This window comes from Homarus americanus, unplaced genomic scaffold, assembly GCF_018991925.1.
Source record: "Homarus americanus isolate GMGI-L3 unplaced genomic scaffold, GMGI_Hamer_2.0 scaffold57980, whole genome shotgun sequence".
Classification (NCBI taxonomy): domain Eukaryota; kingdom Metazoa; phylum Arthropoda; class Malacostraca; order Decapoda; family Nephropidae; genus Homarus; species Homarus americanus.
In genome coordinates this window covers 24,698,713-24,718,522 of record NW_024716703.1, presented here as the reverse complement: position 1 = coordinate 24,718,522, position 19,810 = coordinate 24,698,713, and the positions used below count along the sequence as shown (strand labels likewise).

The 19,810-nt window shown below is 40.8% G+C and overlaps 1 protein-coding gene across 6 annotated transcripts in view; it reads right to left on the bottom strand.

Annotated features, from left to right (window-relative positions):
• The window catches only part of LOC121858352 (D-beta-hydroxybutyrate dehydrogenase, mitochondrial-like), an 80,453-nt gene that overhangs the window by 58,722 nt on the left and 1,921 nt on the right, over nt 1-19,810 (bottom strand). For 3 of the 6 annotated variants that reach the window (XM_042354783.1, XM_042354778.1, XM_042354784.1), the window contains exons 2-5: nt 16,903-17,090; nt 16,063-16,146; nt 15,590-15,758; nt 11,000-11,155 (exon numbers count right to left, since the gene is read on the bottom strand). In XM_042354783.1, coding sequence (XP_042210717.1) covers nt 11,000-11,155; nt 15,590-15,758; nt 16,063-16,146; nt 16,903-17,067 — 574 coding nt within the window. In that variant the 5' untranslated portion in view covers nt 17,068-17,090. Of the gene's footprint in view, nt 1-10,999; nt 11,156-15,589; nt 15,759-16,062; nt 16,147-16,902; nt 17,091-17,215; nt 17,238-19,810 lie in introns of those variants that run through there. The other 3 variants (XM_042354780.1, XM_042354781.1, XM_042354782.1) reach the window with 3 other exon arrangements.

Sequence of the window (19,810 nt, the reverse complement as noted above, 5' to 3'; positions counted from 1 at the left end):
AGTTATGTCTGGACTCTCTACTCTTCGTTTTGTTTTTGTAGCTAAGAGAAATACTTGGGTGTGGCGGCAACAGGTAGTAACCCCGTCATGTTTATAAGGCCAAATAAATGTTGCTGACTTGTTTGTAATTTTTTAGAGCGAGAGCCTCAAAATATAATGATAAGTTAGTACAGATTGGTGTTGCTGCCTCAGAACTCTCTTGGATACAGCTCGTTAAAGCTCACTCGTCTCCGCCGCAGACACTTTCACAGCCAGGAGGATAGCAAAATAAACTCGACGACCTACTTGACTGGGGATAACAGACGCTTGAATTAACTTACTAGCTGGACCTGCTTGTTCCCTTCCCCTCCCCTCCCCTACCCCCCCTCCCCTACCCCCCTCCCCTCCCCTTTCTTTCCCCCCTCCCCTACCCCCTCCTCCCCTCCTTAAAACCAAAAACAAAAATTTCTTAGAGCGCCACACCCTAAACGGACAAATTACCATCTTATGCACATTAGCATAAACTCACTCCATGATTAGCGCACTTTTTTGTAAACACTGAATAACAAAGATTATAGACGAACCTGATTTTCATACTTGTTTAGGAAGAATAATGATGAGGTTAAAATATTATCCTCTAAAGTATATTTTTTGTACATCAATTAACAAAGAAAGACGTGTCAGTGGTGCAAATAAGTCTTAATGGGTGTTGATGCCCTGGTAAACAAAACGTATTGGTGGTCTTAGAGAAAATGGTGATGACTTTTCTACACCTGTTGAAATGTTGTGATATATATGAAGCTGTTAGACTCTCAAACTAAGAATCTTTGAGCCTCTGTTAAACATGACTTTTATGAAGGTGAATCTCATTTCCAACCTTGTTTGCTTCGTTGGGTTCTTGTCTACCTTGTGAGCGTGATGGAGTTGTCTTTAGAACCATTACTACCTAATATAGTTTCTTCCTATATGAGGGTCTTTAAATTATCTTCACGCACCATTAGAGAGCGTTTTGGGAGAGTGTGTCGCCGAGGTACAGTCACCTTTGGAATGTTGACGACCCGCCGGTGTCTGGTGTGAGATTCTTGTACGAGTAATATCCCTCCATACAGGTCAGTGGTGTAGGTATGTCAGTATAGGTTTAATTTTCAGTTGTGTGGTTCAGTAAAGTAACTAAACCAGCTTTTACATTGGTTGAGTCGAGGGGGTCTTTACTTTAAGGCGTAACTCTTAATGAGAAATAGTTCACAGTGAGTCAGCGGTCCCATAAGGCATGACCAATGTTAATTAAGGAAAACGTATACCTGTAGAAATTATCGGTATTTCGTGTAATAACAATAATAAACGATCCAAGCTTCCATCTTGTCTTACAAATGGGCGACGTCGATATTTTTATTATTTTATTTTTTCTCACATTATCCACTTATGATCGTTTTTACTCTACATTATCCTTTCATTATTAATCAAACAGACAAAACAGTGATGATATACCTATGGAGGAACACGTGTTTACACCACATAAAATCAAATCATACATATTTGTCGAGTGTTAATATTTTGGACACACTAGACGGTTACCTCTCTCGCCGGCCAGTTGGTATGCCTGTCTCTGTAGCCCGGGAGGGTTGGTATGCCTGTCTCTGTAACCCGGGAGGGTTGGTATGCGTGGCTCTGTGTTCAGGGAGTGTTGGTATGCGTGGCTCTGTGTCCAGGGAATGTTGGTAGGCGTGGCTCTGTGTCCAGGGAGTGTTGGTAGGCGTGGCTCTGTGTCCAGGGAGTGTTGGTATGCGTGGCTCTGTGTCCAGGGAGTGTTGGTATGCGTGGCTCTGTGTCCAGGGAGTGTTGGTAGGCGTGGCTCTGTGTCCAGGGAGTGTTGGTAGGCGTGGCTCTGTGGCATACTGATCTTATGACATTCGGTAACCGAACATTATATTAATTACACCCAAATAAATACATATTGCATTACAGTACTTATCTAATATACTACAGGACTAGGCGTGTGTCTGTTCTGGGCAGCCGAAACGGCACAATCGTTTTTCATCAAACTTGGTGGAAAAATCGCAAAAAATTCGTAGAGTAGAACAAACCTGGTCCAATGTCGATGGTTTTTTTAGGAAGGCATTAATTAACCATTTTATTTACGATGGAAAACGATGCAAGTCTACGGACTTGGCGCACCCTAATTAACCATGCAAGTCTACGGACTTGGCGCACCCTCATTCGCTGTATGCTAGCCAAGCATGAGCGTTCAAACTTTCACTGGGCACGAACGTGCTCGCGATCACTTGTATTAAACTATAAACCAAAGTAAATGCATGTCCCAGTATGTATCATCCGTGGTCTCTTAGTGTGGACAGATACTTTTTTGAGATATGGTACGGACGTTACCGTGATATATAGCAATCTGTTTATGTTCTGTCTGTGTTTGTCTATTATGTAGGAGATTAATGAAAGGAAAATTCATAGCCTCAAGGGAAGAAGGACATGAGAGAGAGAGAGAGAGAGAGAGAGAGAGAGAGAGAGAGAGAGAGAGAGAGAGTAACGAAAACAACAATGCACTTTTTACAATTATTTTATTTAAATTATTAAACTATTTTCTTCTCACTTGTTGATAGAAATAGTGAGAGATTTTCTTAGACCACGTGTGAGAGATAGTGAGAGATAGTGAGAGAGACTATTCCTACTAGTGTCTCCATTAATCATCTACTGACAGTCTTACTCGACCTGTTTGGTGACTGTAATATATTACGAGTGATAGACTGTCTCATTCACTTCCAGGAGACAAACTACGCCTTCTGCTGTAGCACTTTAATCACCCTATAATTTCAAGAGACACTTCCTGTAGTACATAATCTGATTTTCTTTTTAAATATAATAATAAAAAAATTCAAAAACCTTTATTATGGAATCGAAAATATGGAAATAAGAAACATGGAAGAATAATGATGGGATGATATATAAACAGACGAGAGAGAGGAGATGGAGAGAGAGAGAGAATGAAGAGGATAAATGAGAGTATAAGACCAAACAAACTGATGATGATGGAGGAGAGAGGTGAAGAGACAAGATGTTCACACCAAAAGGAAAAATATAACAGAAGTACTTTAGGGATGAACAGAGAGAAGTATAGTGTGACAAGTAAACGATGGAGAGATTATGTCTTAAGGGTTGGGGAGCTGAACAGACGCGTGGGAGGTAGAGGGGGAGGTTACGACTAGGAGAGGAGATGGAGGTTGGAGGTTACGACTAGGAGAGGAGGTAGAGGCTGGAGGTTACTACTGTGAGAGGAGATGGAGGTTGGAGGTTACGACTGTGAGAGGAGGTGGAGGTTGGAGGTTACAACTGTTGGAGGAGGTGTGGAGTGGAGGAGGAACAGGAGGTGGGTGACTACAAAAGGAGCATAATGACAGCCTTTAGACACCACAGGAAAGGAAATCCATCAGCAGGGTCGTTTAGGCAAGACTAATGGTGCACCAGGACTTAAAAAAATTAGGTGTAGAGAGAAGTGAAGAGAGGAATTCCTGATATAAGAATGGGAAGAAAGAATAGGTAAAAAAGAGCATCATAGAAGAATACTGAATGTGGAAAAGAAACGGACAAACGGATACGTGATGTAGTGGGCATAAGTGAACACAAGTGAAACCTCTCTCCATTATGCGACAAAACCAGGAGACAATTTTTGAGAGAGAGAGATAACAAAAGGTGTAGTGTCTTTGATAACATACCGAGATAAGAGATGCATTGGTGTCTGAGGAAGATGAAAGAACCAGAGACAGGAGGATGTTTGTGATGTATGAGTTTGTTTATATCAAGGGTCAGGATTAAGTCTTCTACGTGATGGGTATACTGTGGGTTTCTGAAGCGAGGATACTAGCTACTGCCTTAGTGATGGTGCAGGAAAGTACAAAGACACATGAGCTAACAGATGTGTAGATGGAAAAGCACCAGAGATAATAGAACTGTCTATCTTGAGAAGAGTTTGTGTTTAATCTCTTCAATGAACTTTAACAGATTACGAGACTCGCCATCTTTTTCCTGGCTACTACAGAACATAAAACTTATTTATATATGTTAAAAACTGACCCACAACACCAGTGCACATACACACATCAACTCCCTTGGATAGGTCCTTTTGGTATTACCTTTATATATTACAGTAACCTTACTAATCCACTTATGATGTCTAAATACTCAAAACGCGTATGACAAGAGTGAACACCTGATGATCTTTATAAAAACAAACACTGAGAGAACGATGTCAGTAAATCAGGTGAATCTCTGCCCACCATGAGAGGTTTGTAGTCCAGTAGGTTTGTGCTCAGTACTGCCTGCTCTAGCTTCACGTCCCTGCATCGCCTTCGTCAAGAGTCAAGACTGTCAACGTGTTTTGTTTTTTTTATTTACTACTTACAATTAAACCTGATGGTTGGTGATGGAGATTCTGTCTTAAAGAATTAATTAATTTACCGCCAGTTAGTAAATAATTATCTGCATATATTTGTCCCCGTAGATTAGTGTAGATGTACCCAAGATGACCTCGTAACCTACAATGAGTACAGTATAAGATATTCAGAGCTTGATTATCATAGCATTTAATGGGGTACTAAAACACAGGGTAGCAAGACAACTTCAAATGACAAACTCAGAGGTTAATGACATGCAACCTGCCGTGGCTAGGCACTGACCTTAATTATTTTTCAAGACGACAACTCTTACGCATATGGTCAAAGAAGAGATTCATTTTTTGTTGTTGAAAATGTCTAGACTCAAACGCATTGTAATTAACAGGCGAGAAGAAATAACTACAGTGTTTGGGCAATGTTGTATCACTTGACCATCTCCATTAACCTATGTCAGTACTGTGATTAGGGTCAACAGTGGATATGGTACTAGTTCGTGTGTTACTGTTGCTGGCACAGTAGTTAATGTGTTACTTCCCTGTGTTACTTGGTATTTGTGGTTCTCTAGTTTGTGTTACTCTCCGAAAACAGATGATATGTGACGCCGTGGTGGGGTTATGATTACCACACATAAATTTCTACCTGTTACTGAGTCTCTCTAGGTGTTATAATGATGATTCATTATGTATTCTAACAGCATAGTCGATATTATTACAATGGGAAACATATGTACGTACTTTTGTAATTTATAACATAACCACCTTTTTATTGCGAAAAAGTGAGTGAAGACAAATTTACCAAATGTAACAATACCGGGTAATTTATGACCTAATGAACTATTTTTAATTTACTGGGATTTCTGCTGCTGGTTTTCCTTTCAAGTACTGTACCTCGTCCTGGGCTCAACAGTTTTTGTGGCACTACACTTTCTCTTTCTTACACGTTCACTACACTACTATAACACCACCACACATTTCACTACACCACTATAACACTACCACACGTTCACTACCACACTACACTATATATACACACATTCACTACCCATACACTATAACACCACCACACACATTCATAACCTATAACACCACCACACGTTCACCACTACACTATATACACTATATACCACGTTCACTCACTACACTATACCTACCACGTTCACTACTACACTATACCACCACATATTTCACTGTACCATATGTTCACTACTTACTACCATATGTTCACTACAACACTACCATATATTTTCTACTACCACATCACTACCTTTTCTTTACTACACTATAACACTACCATGTTCACTACAACTACCACACTACACTATATACTACCATATTTCACCTACAACACCTACCACCTACACTATAACACTACCATATATTTCCTACAACACTACCACACTACACTATAATACTACCATATATTTCACTACAACACTACCACACACTACACTATACTTACTACCATATATTTCACTACTACACTACACTAACACTACACAATCAAAATTCCAACTATGATAAAAAGTCATAAAACATCAATAACCTCTTACTATGTTTTCGACCTGTTTCTAAGTTGAAGGATACAACAAATTAATCATATTTTATGATAAAAATGGAATGCAAAACTTCACAGAAAGAGATGGGTGATTTCTGCACACGCTTGGAGAACTTTCACTTTGGACAGTGGTGAGCCGGTCTTCAAGTTAAATATAACGTCTTTACTCTTAATTTAGTTATTCGAGACTGAACAGATACCAGCAAAAAACTGCTGTAAAATTGGGACAATGGGGTGACCAAGCTAAGTTCCTGCAGCGATATAGCCCTCAGGTCAAAATTAGAAACGGCAAGTTGACCTCATCGATGCTACATCAAATCAGACTTCATTGTGCGAAGTGAACGCAAAGAGTGTAGAATAATTCCACCTTATATTAAAACAACAAACGCCAGCCCTGCCCACCTCAATACGCCCTACTCTAAAGGTAATCAGGACTTCCATAGATGCGTAGTTTGGTCTGTATAAAATATTCCCCGGGAGTGACCTACCACAGTTACGATCTCTTTGTGGTCGTCACGGTCTGATGCACTTCTATAAACTCATAAACACGGCGGTACAGCTGTGGCCGTGCTGCAACGAGCATTACAATGGCCTCTGGACAGCTACCCGTCGGTGGTGGTCACTATAAAAGTTCTCGTCCGGTTTCCTCCCGTGAATCATCTCCGCTTCTCTGGTGCGTCCTTCAAGGATCCTCAGTGGCCAGGACCTTCCCACAAGAGGTGCCTGGAGGAGGACCGCTCTTCTAATGCCAGAGGCTCCAGGTGATGGGTACCCAGGAAATGCTCCTCCAAGAAGCACAGACAGGAACAATATGAAAGATAGGGACGACTCACCGCCCCTGTCACCTTTGTTCCAGCTATAGACATGACCAGCACCTACTAACAAATTGGGTCCGTCATACTGATTATTTGCGCCCTATATAAAACATTAACATTTGAGTTTTTAATATAAAAAATAAATAAAATAAAATATGAATATTATTTGTTGTTTTACCTAACATAAATTAACCTAACCCAATGTGTAACTTGTAAACATATGTAATATATATCTATCTATATGTACATACTTGGTTCAAATTATTTGATGCTCACAGAAACACCAGATTACTTTATTTATAAGTAACCAATTGTTACAGTACAGTACAGTACAGTACAGTACAGTGTAGAGACCAGCCGTTAATAGAAGAGCGAGGTGAAGAAGTAGATCCATTAGGAAGTGGAACGATGATTACATCAAATTTGGCTTTACTTGACCAAAGAGGAAAGTAAAAAAGATTACCCAATGACTAATTGCTTGTTGTGTCCCCAAAAGATGGTCAATGAATGCTTAGTACCAAGGAAGCTCCTACATCTTTATGAAAGAAAACATCCTGGACTTGAAAACAAACCCAAGTCTTAATTTGAAAACTTGAAACACAATTTGACAATTTCATCGCATAGCATTGGAGTACGTCACACTAGTACAGCATCAGGGCTCAGTGCACACTTAGTTGGAGCCTCTCTCTGCATTGCTTACTTTCTAGGGACAAAAAAGAAACCATTCACAGAAGCAGAGATCATTGTTCCTGCCCGGTGTACTGCTTAAGAAGAAGTATTGGGAGAGTCTGTCAAAGCCGAGATGGAAAATAGAAGCATTCAAAATGAAAATATCATTGTGGAAGCGTCGATTTGAAGGGGACGCTCTGTCTGCATTCTGTCAATAGCCCTAGCAGAGGCTTCCTTGAGCACTTGGGGGGTCTTACGAGAAAACTTTGATCGGTATTTTCCCAAAAGATCTGAGGAAAACATGAAGAAACAGAACTGGATCATTAATCGTTTCCTTCCAGCGAATTTAGAAGAAGAGAAACTCCTTGAAGTTCACTGTGATGCATTAATGAAATCATTGTTCATAATGAAATCACATTCAGACTTTTGGGACACAGTTTATAAAGATCAGTGTCACCAGAGTTTGGCATCATTGGCCCTTAAAGTTCTTGTTGGTTTTCATCATACATATCTGCCAGCGCGAGCCTTCTCAGACCTTTTGAATATAAACAATAAAAAACGCTCAAAACTATCACTATTCAGGCTTGTGTAAGACTCACTGCCACAAAAACTGTTGAGCCCAGATTTGATGTACAGTACTTGAAAGGAAAATCCAGCAGCAGAAATCCCAGTAAATTAGAATTGGTCATTAGGTCATAAAATTAGCCGGTGTGTTGTTATTACATTTGCAAATTTGTCTTCAATTATTTTTTTTCGCACAAAAGCTGTAATATGTTATAAATTACAAAAGTACGTACATATGTTTCCCATTATGGATTAACACTAAGCTGTTAGGGAGAGGGACACTGCCTTCCCTCTAGGATAAAATTTAAAAGAATAGAATTAGACGTGGTTCAAATAACGTGTGAGATACGTGTTGTTAACTTGACTCACTCGTTCGGATAATTTACGTCAGATTAGTTCTGTTCCAGCCTCTGTGTGAGTTAACCCTTAGGCTATCTGACTCCTACTGTACTACTGCTACTACTACTACTACTACCAAATATGTTGGTCACTGTAGCTTTCTCCCAATCTTGTGTTTACTTGATCTACGTTTCAGTTCGTCTGTATCCCCGTAGCTGACGAACCTAAGCTGTGAGGTTTGGTATGTAAATTGGGCACTCCGAAGAGTTGCACCATTGCCTACCTTGTGTTAATCAAAGGTAAACCGACCCTAACCTAACCTAACCTACACTATTTGGGTTAAAACGCAGACTACAAACTCCACGCTGTTAATGGAAGTTCATCACTCACAGGTTCACCTCTCGCTTCCTGGTATGTTGGTTGGTCAGAAGGACGGGGGGGCTTCCTTTAGCACTGAGACGAAAGTAATTGGTGAGTAGGGAAGCCACTGTGAAGATGTGTTAAAAGGCGTTTATTTCTGGCACTGTACGGCAAGGGAGAAGATGGGAATGTAAATTTCGGGAATCTCCAGTGGTGGTAGTGGTGATGATGATAGTGGTACTGGTGGTGGTGGTAATGGTGATGTACTTTTTTCTTCCCTGTATGAGTAAAAACACCAAGTACCGGAGGCAATCTGGTCAGTCACGGTTCAGGAGATCACCAGTTACAGCATCTTAAGCATCTTTAAACACTTGTAATGTGTGTAACTAGATTATGTACGTGATAGTGTACTGCAAATATAATTGTATCGTATATTTTTTTAATTCTCGTCATTAGTTAAAAATCGATGGGAGAATCTAAGCCACAAATTACATCGAAATAGTCAGAATTTTTTTTTATATTCTGAAATTGTTTAAGGACTTGTGTACGGGATCCTCTCTGTGCTGAATAAAATCGTCTTGCGTTAGTCACATGAGATGCTAAACGCGGCGGTCCCGTGGTGAAGAGGTCACGCAAATTCTATTTTAGACGAAACCCAAATATATAGGCGTATAATGGCTCGTCGACTGTCATTTTTTTTATCATGTTACGTAAATAATTGGGTGAATTTATCCTATATTTTCATATCTCAAAACTCAGAATGATTAAGGAATAATAATAATGATCATAATAAAAGTTACAACAATGATAATTAATTGAAGATCGCACTTTCTGTTACCTCCACACACACACACACACACACACACAAAGTCGAGTAATGTAGTCTAGGCCGGCCTTGTCTCCTGTCAGGGTAAGATGGCCGCCCTATGATTTGTTGACGGTATCTAATAAACTAAACATTCATTTTGTCGTGAGCCACATGAGGGTAGTTGTGGTGTGGTATAACCCGACCAGAGGCACGGACGTAACATATCCACATCCAAACAAAAGAAATATAATCTATGTACAAATGAAAGTTTCTTAAAAATAAAAATAAAATATTCTTCAGGGATAAGTAATAAATAATCTCGGATGTGTTTGTTCAGACCAAAACTAAATGTAAACATGTGAAGGTGAAGGCGATGATAGCGTGCGTGCCCTCTCTCCCAGCGGCTTCCTGGTGACAATTTCTTTTTTCTTCTTTTGGTTACATTGTGGTCATGGGATCACAGTTTACTGACATGGACCAGACAGTTTGACTCAGATCCTTGTTCAACTTAGACAAGAGAATTATAGCCTCCCAAATGGAACAAATTGTAATATTTTTTTTTTATTTGAAGGCGCTGGTCAACGTCCTCGGCTCGGCTAAACTACAGGTGTGGGTTAACATCTTCATTCCTCACGAGCAATCTTTATTGTTTTTAGAGTAGATATAACTATGTAATCACTCCAAAAAAGTATCTTTACGGGGGTCGATGAATTTCAGAATGAACACTGTGACTCCTGTTGTCTGGGTAGGGTTGTCAAAATCCTTCGTCCGTTGTTTCATATTGTCTCACACAGAATCGTAAAGGTAATTTTTGGAGTGAGTAACACGTGTTGATGGCGAAGCAGCAGCGGGCTACTTTCTATATGCTCGCCGTTCCTCGACCGCCATGAGACACACACCTGTTGTTCGTCTTCATTCTCTCCTCGACTGAGTCTGGAGCGTGTTCGGTGTTCTGCTACCATCTCCTGGGACCTTCACATCTCTTTTACACACTCCTTTAAACCTAACTAATGACGATCAATAGATTTGTTCGTCGTGCGTGAAGTTCTTTTGGTGATGTTTTAGTACGGTACAGTAAGTGGTCATGCCATCGAAGGCGAGGCTGACTCGGCATCATATAAATAGTAACGTGTTGGTGAGTTTTTCCCGCCAGTATTTACCGGGATCGCACAGTTCAAGACCATCAGTAAACATAAGTTGAATATACCCCAGGTAGGGACCAACACTGTGTGACATAAGTAATCCCAAAACATAAAGAAAGTTTTAATGTTTCACTACTCGTTAAAAAATGTTCTTCCCTAATGGTCAACCGACTTCATATACAGTTTACCAGTAGTGTGGAAAATCAGTTACCAGCTGCTTATAATACTTGCCTTAGCTAAAGCGAATCCTGACTTAGACCATGTGGGAAAAAAATGGTTCTCAGACACTACCTGAAGACCAATAACCTGCCATCATGAAATATTATTAACTCTGCATGAACAATATGATCATCCACCATACACACTCACCTTTGGCTCTCCTGATGAGCGGAAGGAAGGCCTTGGTGACAGACAGAACTCCCAGCACGTTGGTGTCCACGGCGCGCCTCACCGTCTCGAGCGGCACCCACTCTATCTCCCCGTAGGTAGCCCAGCCAGCGTTGTTCACCACACCCCACAACACCTCTGTCACGGTGAAGTCAGGGTCAGCAACCAGATGGAGTCCAGTCCTAAAGGATCCCATTACTAATAAACCCCTTGTGTTAATGGTCTACATCCTGTTATAGTTAACTATTTAAAAAAAGAGGATTTATCCCTTTAAATGAGATGGTTTAACTGTTTGAGGACTTTGAGGGCAATGGTTTATATTTGAGAACGATGAGTAAACTTGTTTGAGGTGATGTTTTACGACGATGATTCAACCCTCTCGTCTTCAAAGGGTTAAATTTGCTCCAGGTTTGAGCCTCTTAGACCTGGGAGCCATTTGAAGTACCGTTGATCAGTAGGCAGTTAAGAAATGTGTATTAATAATGGCAAATACTCAGCCCGAGACTAAATTTTGTTTTTTGAGGTGGGTCTTTAGGCTGGCCTGGGCTGGGCTGGGTTAGATTACTAGGGGAAGACACGCACCATCATCGCTACTTTACACCAGGTAGTTACAGTAACATATGTTGTGATACTAGAGAGTTATATGGTGGCTTTTGTTTTCTGTGCGAGTGACGGTAATATATGAATTTACGTAGTCGTGTAAACCCTCTGTTGATTTCTCTAAGAATTTATAAAGGAATTCAAGATTGTTGCAACAAGAGAGAGTAAATCCAGGTTTCTTTTTCGGTGTTTCACGGCCCGCGGTGTTCTTGATAACAGACATCAACTCAGAAGAAAAAACATAAACTGATGATTGAAGGGAGGAAGGCTGAGTATAACGGTGGCATGTGAAGGACTGATCATGGTGTAGTTTCTAAGTTCTAGGTCTCCTCTCTTCAACACTGACCCTGTACACCTCTTCAGCTACCCGGAGGAGATCATTCATGTGTTCGTGAAGGTATTAAACAACACACTCGGTATCCTGTTGTTGTTATCTTCTACGTGGCGTCACATTACGTGTCATTAGTAATATTATCCTTCAAGACAACAACAGTGGGACTTTGTGTTAGAGTAAAGCACGTAAGAAGAAAGTTATGCTAATAGTCCTGATAAAATACTACTGCTACTACTGCTACTAATGATAACAATAAGACTAATAGAAATAATAACAGAATAATTTAATTATAATAATAAAACAACAATAATAATAATAATAATAATAATTCAGGCACACTAAAACACACTAACGCCTCATTTACTGCAGAAGAGAAATTTTTAATCTTTTTTCCGAAACTGAGGAAAACGTGTCGAGTGAGTTTCCACCACACCTCCCGGCTCATGTTGCGACGATGCAGGTGTGCGTGTCGCCCCGGTCAGTATCGAAGTATTTAGGTAAGTGTGTCGGGACTCGGTAACATTATACTTTATAAGAACGGGCAGAGCTTCATTGTTTACCCTTGGTTTGTCAGCAACGCGATCGTATGTCTTAAGCGATTGGACTGTCTCTCGGGGTTATACAGTACACAGAAACATAGAAGCAATAATGTTTAGCCGTTCACCCACACGTGGAAGTATCGCTAATATGTCGGTCCTTTGGTCTACGGTGGTTTAAGAGGATTATTCTTACCTGTGATTGATTCTAAGGTAATTATAAATTAATATTGTACATCACCACCTCCCTCCACGTCCCTCATTCCTTCCCCAGGTACAGTACTTGCTTCTTTTGGCTTAATATTTGAAGTTGGTCACAAATTTATTCGTATATTAATAGATAAAGATTTTCTCTAACACTTTATGAAACATTCCACCATCAGATGTATTTATGGTTATTCGTGGGGTCATGGTTAGGGCACTGGATAAAATTTCAATCTTGTGGTCCACTGACTTGAAGGAGAGCTACTTATGCCGCCCACTCACTATGACATGTCTATCACTAAACAACAATGGCTTGGAAACTTACGGTACCGATCGATGACTAAATGGATAAAATATTCAGTTTTAAATGTTAACTTGAGATCGTGGTATTGTAGAAACACTTTGGTTGTGCAGTTCTTGTCCTAACCTCATACTACACAAGGATAGTTTATCTATGTTAATTTTCTAGACACACTCTCTCTCTCTCTCTCTCTCTCTCTCTCTCTCTCTCTCTCTCTCTCTCTCTCTCTCTCTTGGAAGGGAAACCAGCTACTCTGAAGATGCGGGGTGAGGCGGGTTGACTGACTGACCTCCTTCAGTCATATTTCTAGTTCTTGCTTCAACTAGCGACAAGAAGCAACATCTTCCTCCCTCAAAACTATACAACCGTGGAATAGTTTAACCGCGGAACACTTTTTAATTCGTGGAGCATTTTTGAACTCGTGGAAACTGTGAACATAAGAATAATATTACACTTGGAACAGTTGTTCTTTAATCTGCTGCAAGAATAAGAAACTCAGTAACCAAGTGAACCCTATCGTGGAGAGTGAGTGACCCTCTTCTAGTTTCCTTCCGCCTCGACCACTCTTAGATATTATGGTCTGAAAGTCGATAATCTTGTGATGTTTTGTCTTGTGTTTCTCGGAGAGGAGGAGTGGCTGCCTCCTTGGGACTAACACATTGTATTCTTACTTGTTCAACAGTATATTTTTTTCTCTTGTTAAAATTGAAGATATCGTCAGCGCCGAATTACTGTAAAATTAAACGATTGAAAGTTACCTACAACTTTGCAGTTTTGTGTGTGTGTGTGTGTGTGTGTGTGTGTGTGTGTGTGTGTGTGTGTGTGTGTGTGTGTGTGTGTGTGTGTGTGTGTGTGTGTGTGTGTGTGTGTGTGTGTGTGTGTGTGTGTGTGTGCGCGCCTCCTCTTCGTGTAGGATTCGCAATACAAGACAAAAACTAAGTATGAACTTGTTCTAAAATAGAAATTGGACAGCCAGCGCACTTTGTAGAGAAGGTCGACTCATTTCCCTGTGGCAGTGGTGTGTTTAAAGAGCAGGTCAGTGGTCTGTGAGTATGTCATTGGGCGGGGCAGTGAGAATGGCAGTGGGTGTTGCCAGTGAGCGGGACGGTGAGAGTGTCAGTGGGTGTGTTAGTTGGTGGGGTCCGACATCACCCAGACCGACCCCGTCCAGTCTGGTTCCAGGATGTCTTAAAAGTGGCACGACTCAAACTCGCGCCTTTAACTCGAAAGTTGAGAAAGCATTTGTCAGACTCACTTAAGCGACGATACAAAGATGGTGGTCAGAGTAGCGTTAAAATGGCGCTTAGACGAAACTCCTGGTGACACATATACTGTACTTCCTCCAGTGACAAGGGAGACATTTTAACGAATATCTTATTGGGAATTTGTACGTTGGTTGTATTCGGTTGTGATCATCAATGTTCGGTTGTGTTCGGCTGATGTTTCGAACGGTAAATATAAACAAACCAGCCATACATCAGTGAAATAAGTCATTGTCTCCAAGACTTTTAGAAACGTCATCTGGAATCGCTTATAACTATTTTATCATCATTATTTTCTACGTACTAAAAATTTACACTGAAAAAAATATCATTCTACTTTTATTATTATTATTATTATTATTATTATTATTATTATTATTATTATTATTATTATTATTATTATTATTATTATTATTATTCATTCATTCTTTCTATTTATTTATTTATTTATTTACTTATTTTATCATCACTGATAATTTCAACAAAAGACCACCAAATGAGTTCCTCTTTTAATTAATAGTTGACCAAAAAATGCTAATTACTGTACTAAAAATTAAAAGAATACTGTACCATCAATCAATTTGTAACTTGAAACTAATAAAAAATAACTATTGATCACTTTTTTTTACTTAAAACTATTATAAATGAGAGAGAGAGAGAGAGAGAGAGAGAGAGAGAGAGAGAGAGAGAGAGAGAGAGGGGCGGACGTGTAGTACGGCGATACAAGATTTAATATTTCCTTCATCCACAAACGTTGCTTGATCATGATGTAAATTACGGTTCCAAATACTAACCTAACCTAACCAGTCCTTATTGTTGGAGCTGAGAGAGATATTATGATATTATTGATGGTAATTTTCTCTGTATTTGTAGCTGGACTTATGCCTGATTGTAGCTGTGCCTGTATCTGGACTTATGCCTTAGCTGTACCTGGACTTATGCCTGATTGTAGCTGTTACCTGTATTACTATATGTGTCTGTGTTTGTCGCTTTACCTATAGTTGTAACTGTATTATCTATGTTAATAATTACTCTTTCGAATATTAATACATGTATGCAAATATTAGCCAAAAGAAGTACTAGGAAACAGCGCTATTAACCAATTCCCTTCACTAGCCAGATGTTACCCCCTACAGTGCCACGGTGGCACTGTAGGGGGTAACATCACACCTGGAGGTCACTGTTCCTGTATCTTTATTCATACCTGTGCTCATATTTATACCTGTATCTGTATTTTCACTTGTGGTGTATTTGTAACTCCCTGTCAAAGTGTTTATTATTTAATCAGTTAAGTGAGATCAATTACCAATAATTCGTTAACAGCATTAGACACACCTCCACCAGGCAGCATTTTTTTGACGTCTGCCACAGCCTTGTCGATCTGTTTCTGCGAAGTCACATCCAACTGAAGGACATGTAGGCGCCGTGACTTCACCTTCTGGAGCTCCTCTGCGCCCGTGCCACCACTCTCCGCCAGCAAACACCCGGCAAACACTCGGAAACCCTGAAGAAGGAATAGCTGAAGTGAGACGAAGGAGACACTGAAGAATCAACTGTGTAGTGTCAGGGAAACTCAGTGAATCGGAAATTAACCTAATGACAACAACAGTATCGGCTGAGTCTTCTGAGTGTTGCAGCTCTCTTGAATGAATGTTGATTTGTATTGCTGGAAGTTAAGAGAGCTTTAAAGAGTTTAGGTTAGGATGTTAATCTTCATAGTGAAATAAGTTGTGAGGAAGCAAATCAATTTAACTTCTCAGCATATAGACAGTCAAGTAAGGATCCCGTGTCCGAATGCTGTATCTTACCAATTTGTGAAGATGGAATGCCAGAGCTAAGCCAAAGCCAGAGTCACAGCCAGTCACCAGGATGCCTCGACCCTCGGGAGACACCTGTAAGTAAACACCTGTATTGGTCAGTTCTCAGGTAAACACACACCTCTAACCTACCTGATGCTTACCTGTGAGTTATACCTAAGATCTACCTCACATCTGTTATCTGAATATCTGCCTAATACCTGACTCATACCTGACATATGACTCCTATCTGATACCTAACACACCTGGCATATGACATTCTTAAGAGCACAAAGGGGTGATGTTCTTTAAGAGTACACGCCAATCATCTCCTCGCATATAAGATAAAGCCTCAGCGAGTGATTGTGATTGGTTAAAGGTCTATAGCGAGTGATTGTGATTGGTTAAAGGTCTATAGCGAATTTCTGTGATTGGTTAAAAGGTGGATGGAATATTTCGTCATGCATCAGTGATATTATGTATGACTTGGGGGAAGAGAGGAAGAGAGGGTGGGAGAGAAAGGAGAAGAAGGGAAGAGAGAAGAACAGAGAGGAGGGGAGGGAAGGAGAAGGAATAAGAGAAAGGCTGACAGGTATTTATGAGTTATTATTCTTTAACCTGACCACTCCCTTGTTTACGGAGGGTAACGATTATTCTCCTCCTCCATTTTCTTTTCTCCTCTTTCTCCTTCTTCTCGTTTTCCTCCTCCTCCTCCTTCTCCTCCCAGTCACACATAAAAGTGCTTTTCTGAAGTGTGTCTCACGGTCACCTAACACGAAATTTTATCTTCAAATGAATAGAATTTGCTAGAAGGAGGAGTTTGTCTGTTTAATTAGAGAGAACTTGATGTACCTGGAGAGCTGAGGAGACAATGTAGGTAGCAGCAGACAGCACCCACAGGAGGAGGAACAGCGTCCAGCAGCAGCAACTGGAGACAGCGTGGATGACGGAGGCCAGCACAGCACTCGCCCCTCCCAATGTCACCACAGCCTCTGTCTTGTCCCACGTCCACAGCATTTTACCTCACTGTTCTTCTGAAACTATTATGTATATGAGGCGCTACAAAATACCTTCCAGATGTCTAATAAATTGAGAATAAACTCTTAACTACAAATTTGGATTATAATTAGAAAATAAATCAAAACAAACAACATAGGATTATTACGACTCTTCTTAAGTTGAGGAACGACTCGCTGCCACACCAACACACTGGGAGAACAACGCGAGTATTAAGACACAGTGACACTTGTGGCTTTGTCGTAAACATCGCCGTCAGTGTGTGTGTGTGTGTGTGTGTGTGTGTGTGTGTGTGTGTGTGTGTGTGTGTGTGTGTGTGTGTGTGTTGGCACCTGGTAGGTCACCCATGCCTAACTGGGTGCCGGTGAGTGTCCAGACATTGTTTTATCTCAAGGTTCTCAGCACCAGGCTGGGTCGTCAGCTCCAGCCACCATAGAGTAGCCTGCCCGGCCGCCCTCAGTTGGATGTCCAGACTGGGGTCTTTGTACCCTCAAGGACAAACTTTCCGATTTTCGAAGTGAGCCTTAGAGAAGAGGTGCCGCGTCCTCTGTGACCCTCTCTCGGCACTGTTAGTCTGCTGGTTGGCATCAAGACTAGTCTGGTGACTGGTCAGGCCCCAGGGAGATATATATTTGTTTCCAGCTCGAGTGTTTCCATGGCGGTGCTCTTATTGCCGCTTCCTTTTTATCACTCGCCACCGTACCAAAACATTAGGTTCCTAACTGATATACCCTGTATATAATCTGGGCAGAGACTTGAAGATTGAGTTTCCAGTTATTAAATCGGACGGACGGCTAGAGGAGCTACTACATTGTTTCTTGATCTGCTCACGGCCCGACCTGGTGAGTGGACGAGCCTTGAACACAGTCAGTATACAGCTCCACAGCCTGGGAGGACCCACACAATGACCATCAACGTCCCGGTGATACAGTGGACCCGTAGCTGTACTGTACGTAACTCGGTCTGGTTATATTCTGTCGGTGATATAATCTTTCATATCATATCGTGAACATCTATGTTTTTTAATGAATTTTATGCTATATTTCCCGACAAGTTCGGTGACCAAACTATTTCGAAATTAAAATAATCCTTTTGTGATACCATTTGGTTTCAATAATCTTGTTTTTTATTTAAGTATCAATTTCCAGAAAGCTTGTCGTCATGTATGTGGATTCTGTTTATTAATGATTCCGGATTATGTATACGTCGCTTGTGGTCATTTAAGTCCTGGTCTGGTCTGTCTCCATCTTTTATTGTTTTTTTGTTTTTTTAACTTTTTGAACTCTTAAATCCACTTTCTCCACCACTTTAATGATCCATTCATACACACACACACAAACGAACATGCGCACACACGAACACGCGAACACACACACACACACACACACACACGAACATGCGCACACACGAACACGCAAACACACACACACACGAACACGCGAGCACACACACACACGAACACACGAACACACACACACACACACACACACACGCGGGGGAGAGAAACTATTTCAAAGTAAATATGTGACGTTTTCTTCCACTTCGTAATGTTAAACCACCCTCGTCCTCCCTCCAGGCAGATGTGCAGTGATGCTGACCTCGTCTCCAGAAACTGCCCAAACCAGGACCGCTCTCGAAAAATTGTATATCATTAATTAAGTAAAAAATACTTAAGCCACGCCCCTGCTAGGTAATGGCGCAGGTCAGGCAAAAACTGGTCCAGGTGTGTGTATGTGTGGGTGGGGGTGGGGGGGGTAGGTGAGTGGCTGGGCATGTGTGTGGGGGTGTAGAATGGTGGGGTGGATGTGTGTGTAGGTGGGGGTAGATGGGTGGGAGTAGGTGTGTGGGCGGGGGAGGGGGTAGTAGCGGAAAGAGCAGATGTAACTAAGGCAACAGCATCTGTGTTAGTGCAGTATTTACAGAGTGATATTATGAGTTGTAGTAATAGTTTGTTGTAGTAGTTGTAGCAGGAATTGTGTCAGTAGTTGTAGTAATAGTTGTGAACTCACCAGACGACAACAACCACATTAGCTTAAGGTAAAGGTAATGTTATTAAAGTAGAATTCCTAAATCAGGTCATCATTCTTCTCTTAATTTTATAAATATTTGTAATAACCTTCAATAAAACAGTCAATTAACATACCCAAAACTACCCTAAATAAATAACATAATATTAATGGGGTCAACCATCTTTACCCTGAAGGTGAAAGAGGTCAATGTTGTTTCTGGCATCTAAGGTATCAAGCAATTAACCTGTCATGAAGTTATCCAGGTGTGAAATTGTTATAAGTATGGATGGAAAGACTGAGAATGACATAAATTGATCGAGTCTCATAACACAAAGGAAGGAAAGAAGGGGCTATCTAGGACTGAGATGCCATGGGTGTAACTTGCAGTATAGATGACTCGACTTTTCTTTTATTTTGTATTGTGTTAGGTTAGGTGAGGTTAGGTTAGGTTCTCGTTACCTTGTGCATGATAGCAGTATGTTGTTGATGTTTTGTGTATGGCTAGAGTGATTTTTAATTGGTTATATTTCTCGTATGATCCAAAATTAATTGTATATTTTTATTGTGTATGTATAGAACAACACCTCTACTTCTACGTCAGCTGTTGGGAGGAGATGAGGCGAGCCAGCACCCATTCAGGTCATCTTGTGGCTGAGTTCTCGCTGCCTGTGTCAGTTCTTGTTTTTCTAAGTCACTTTCCTCTGGCACCGGTAGCTTGAAAGCCACCCTCAGAA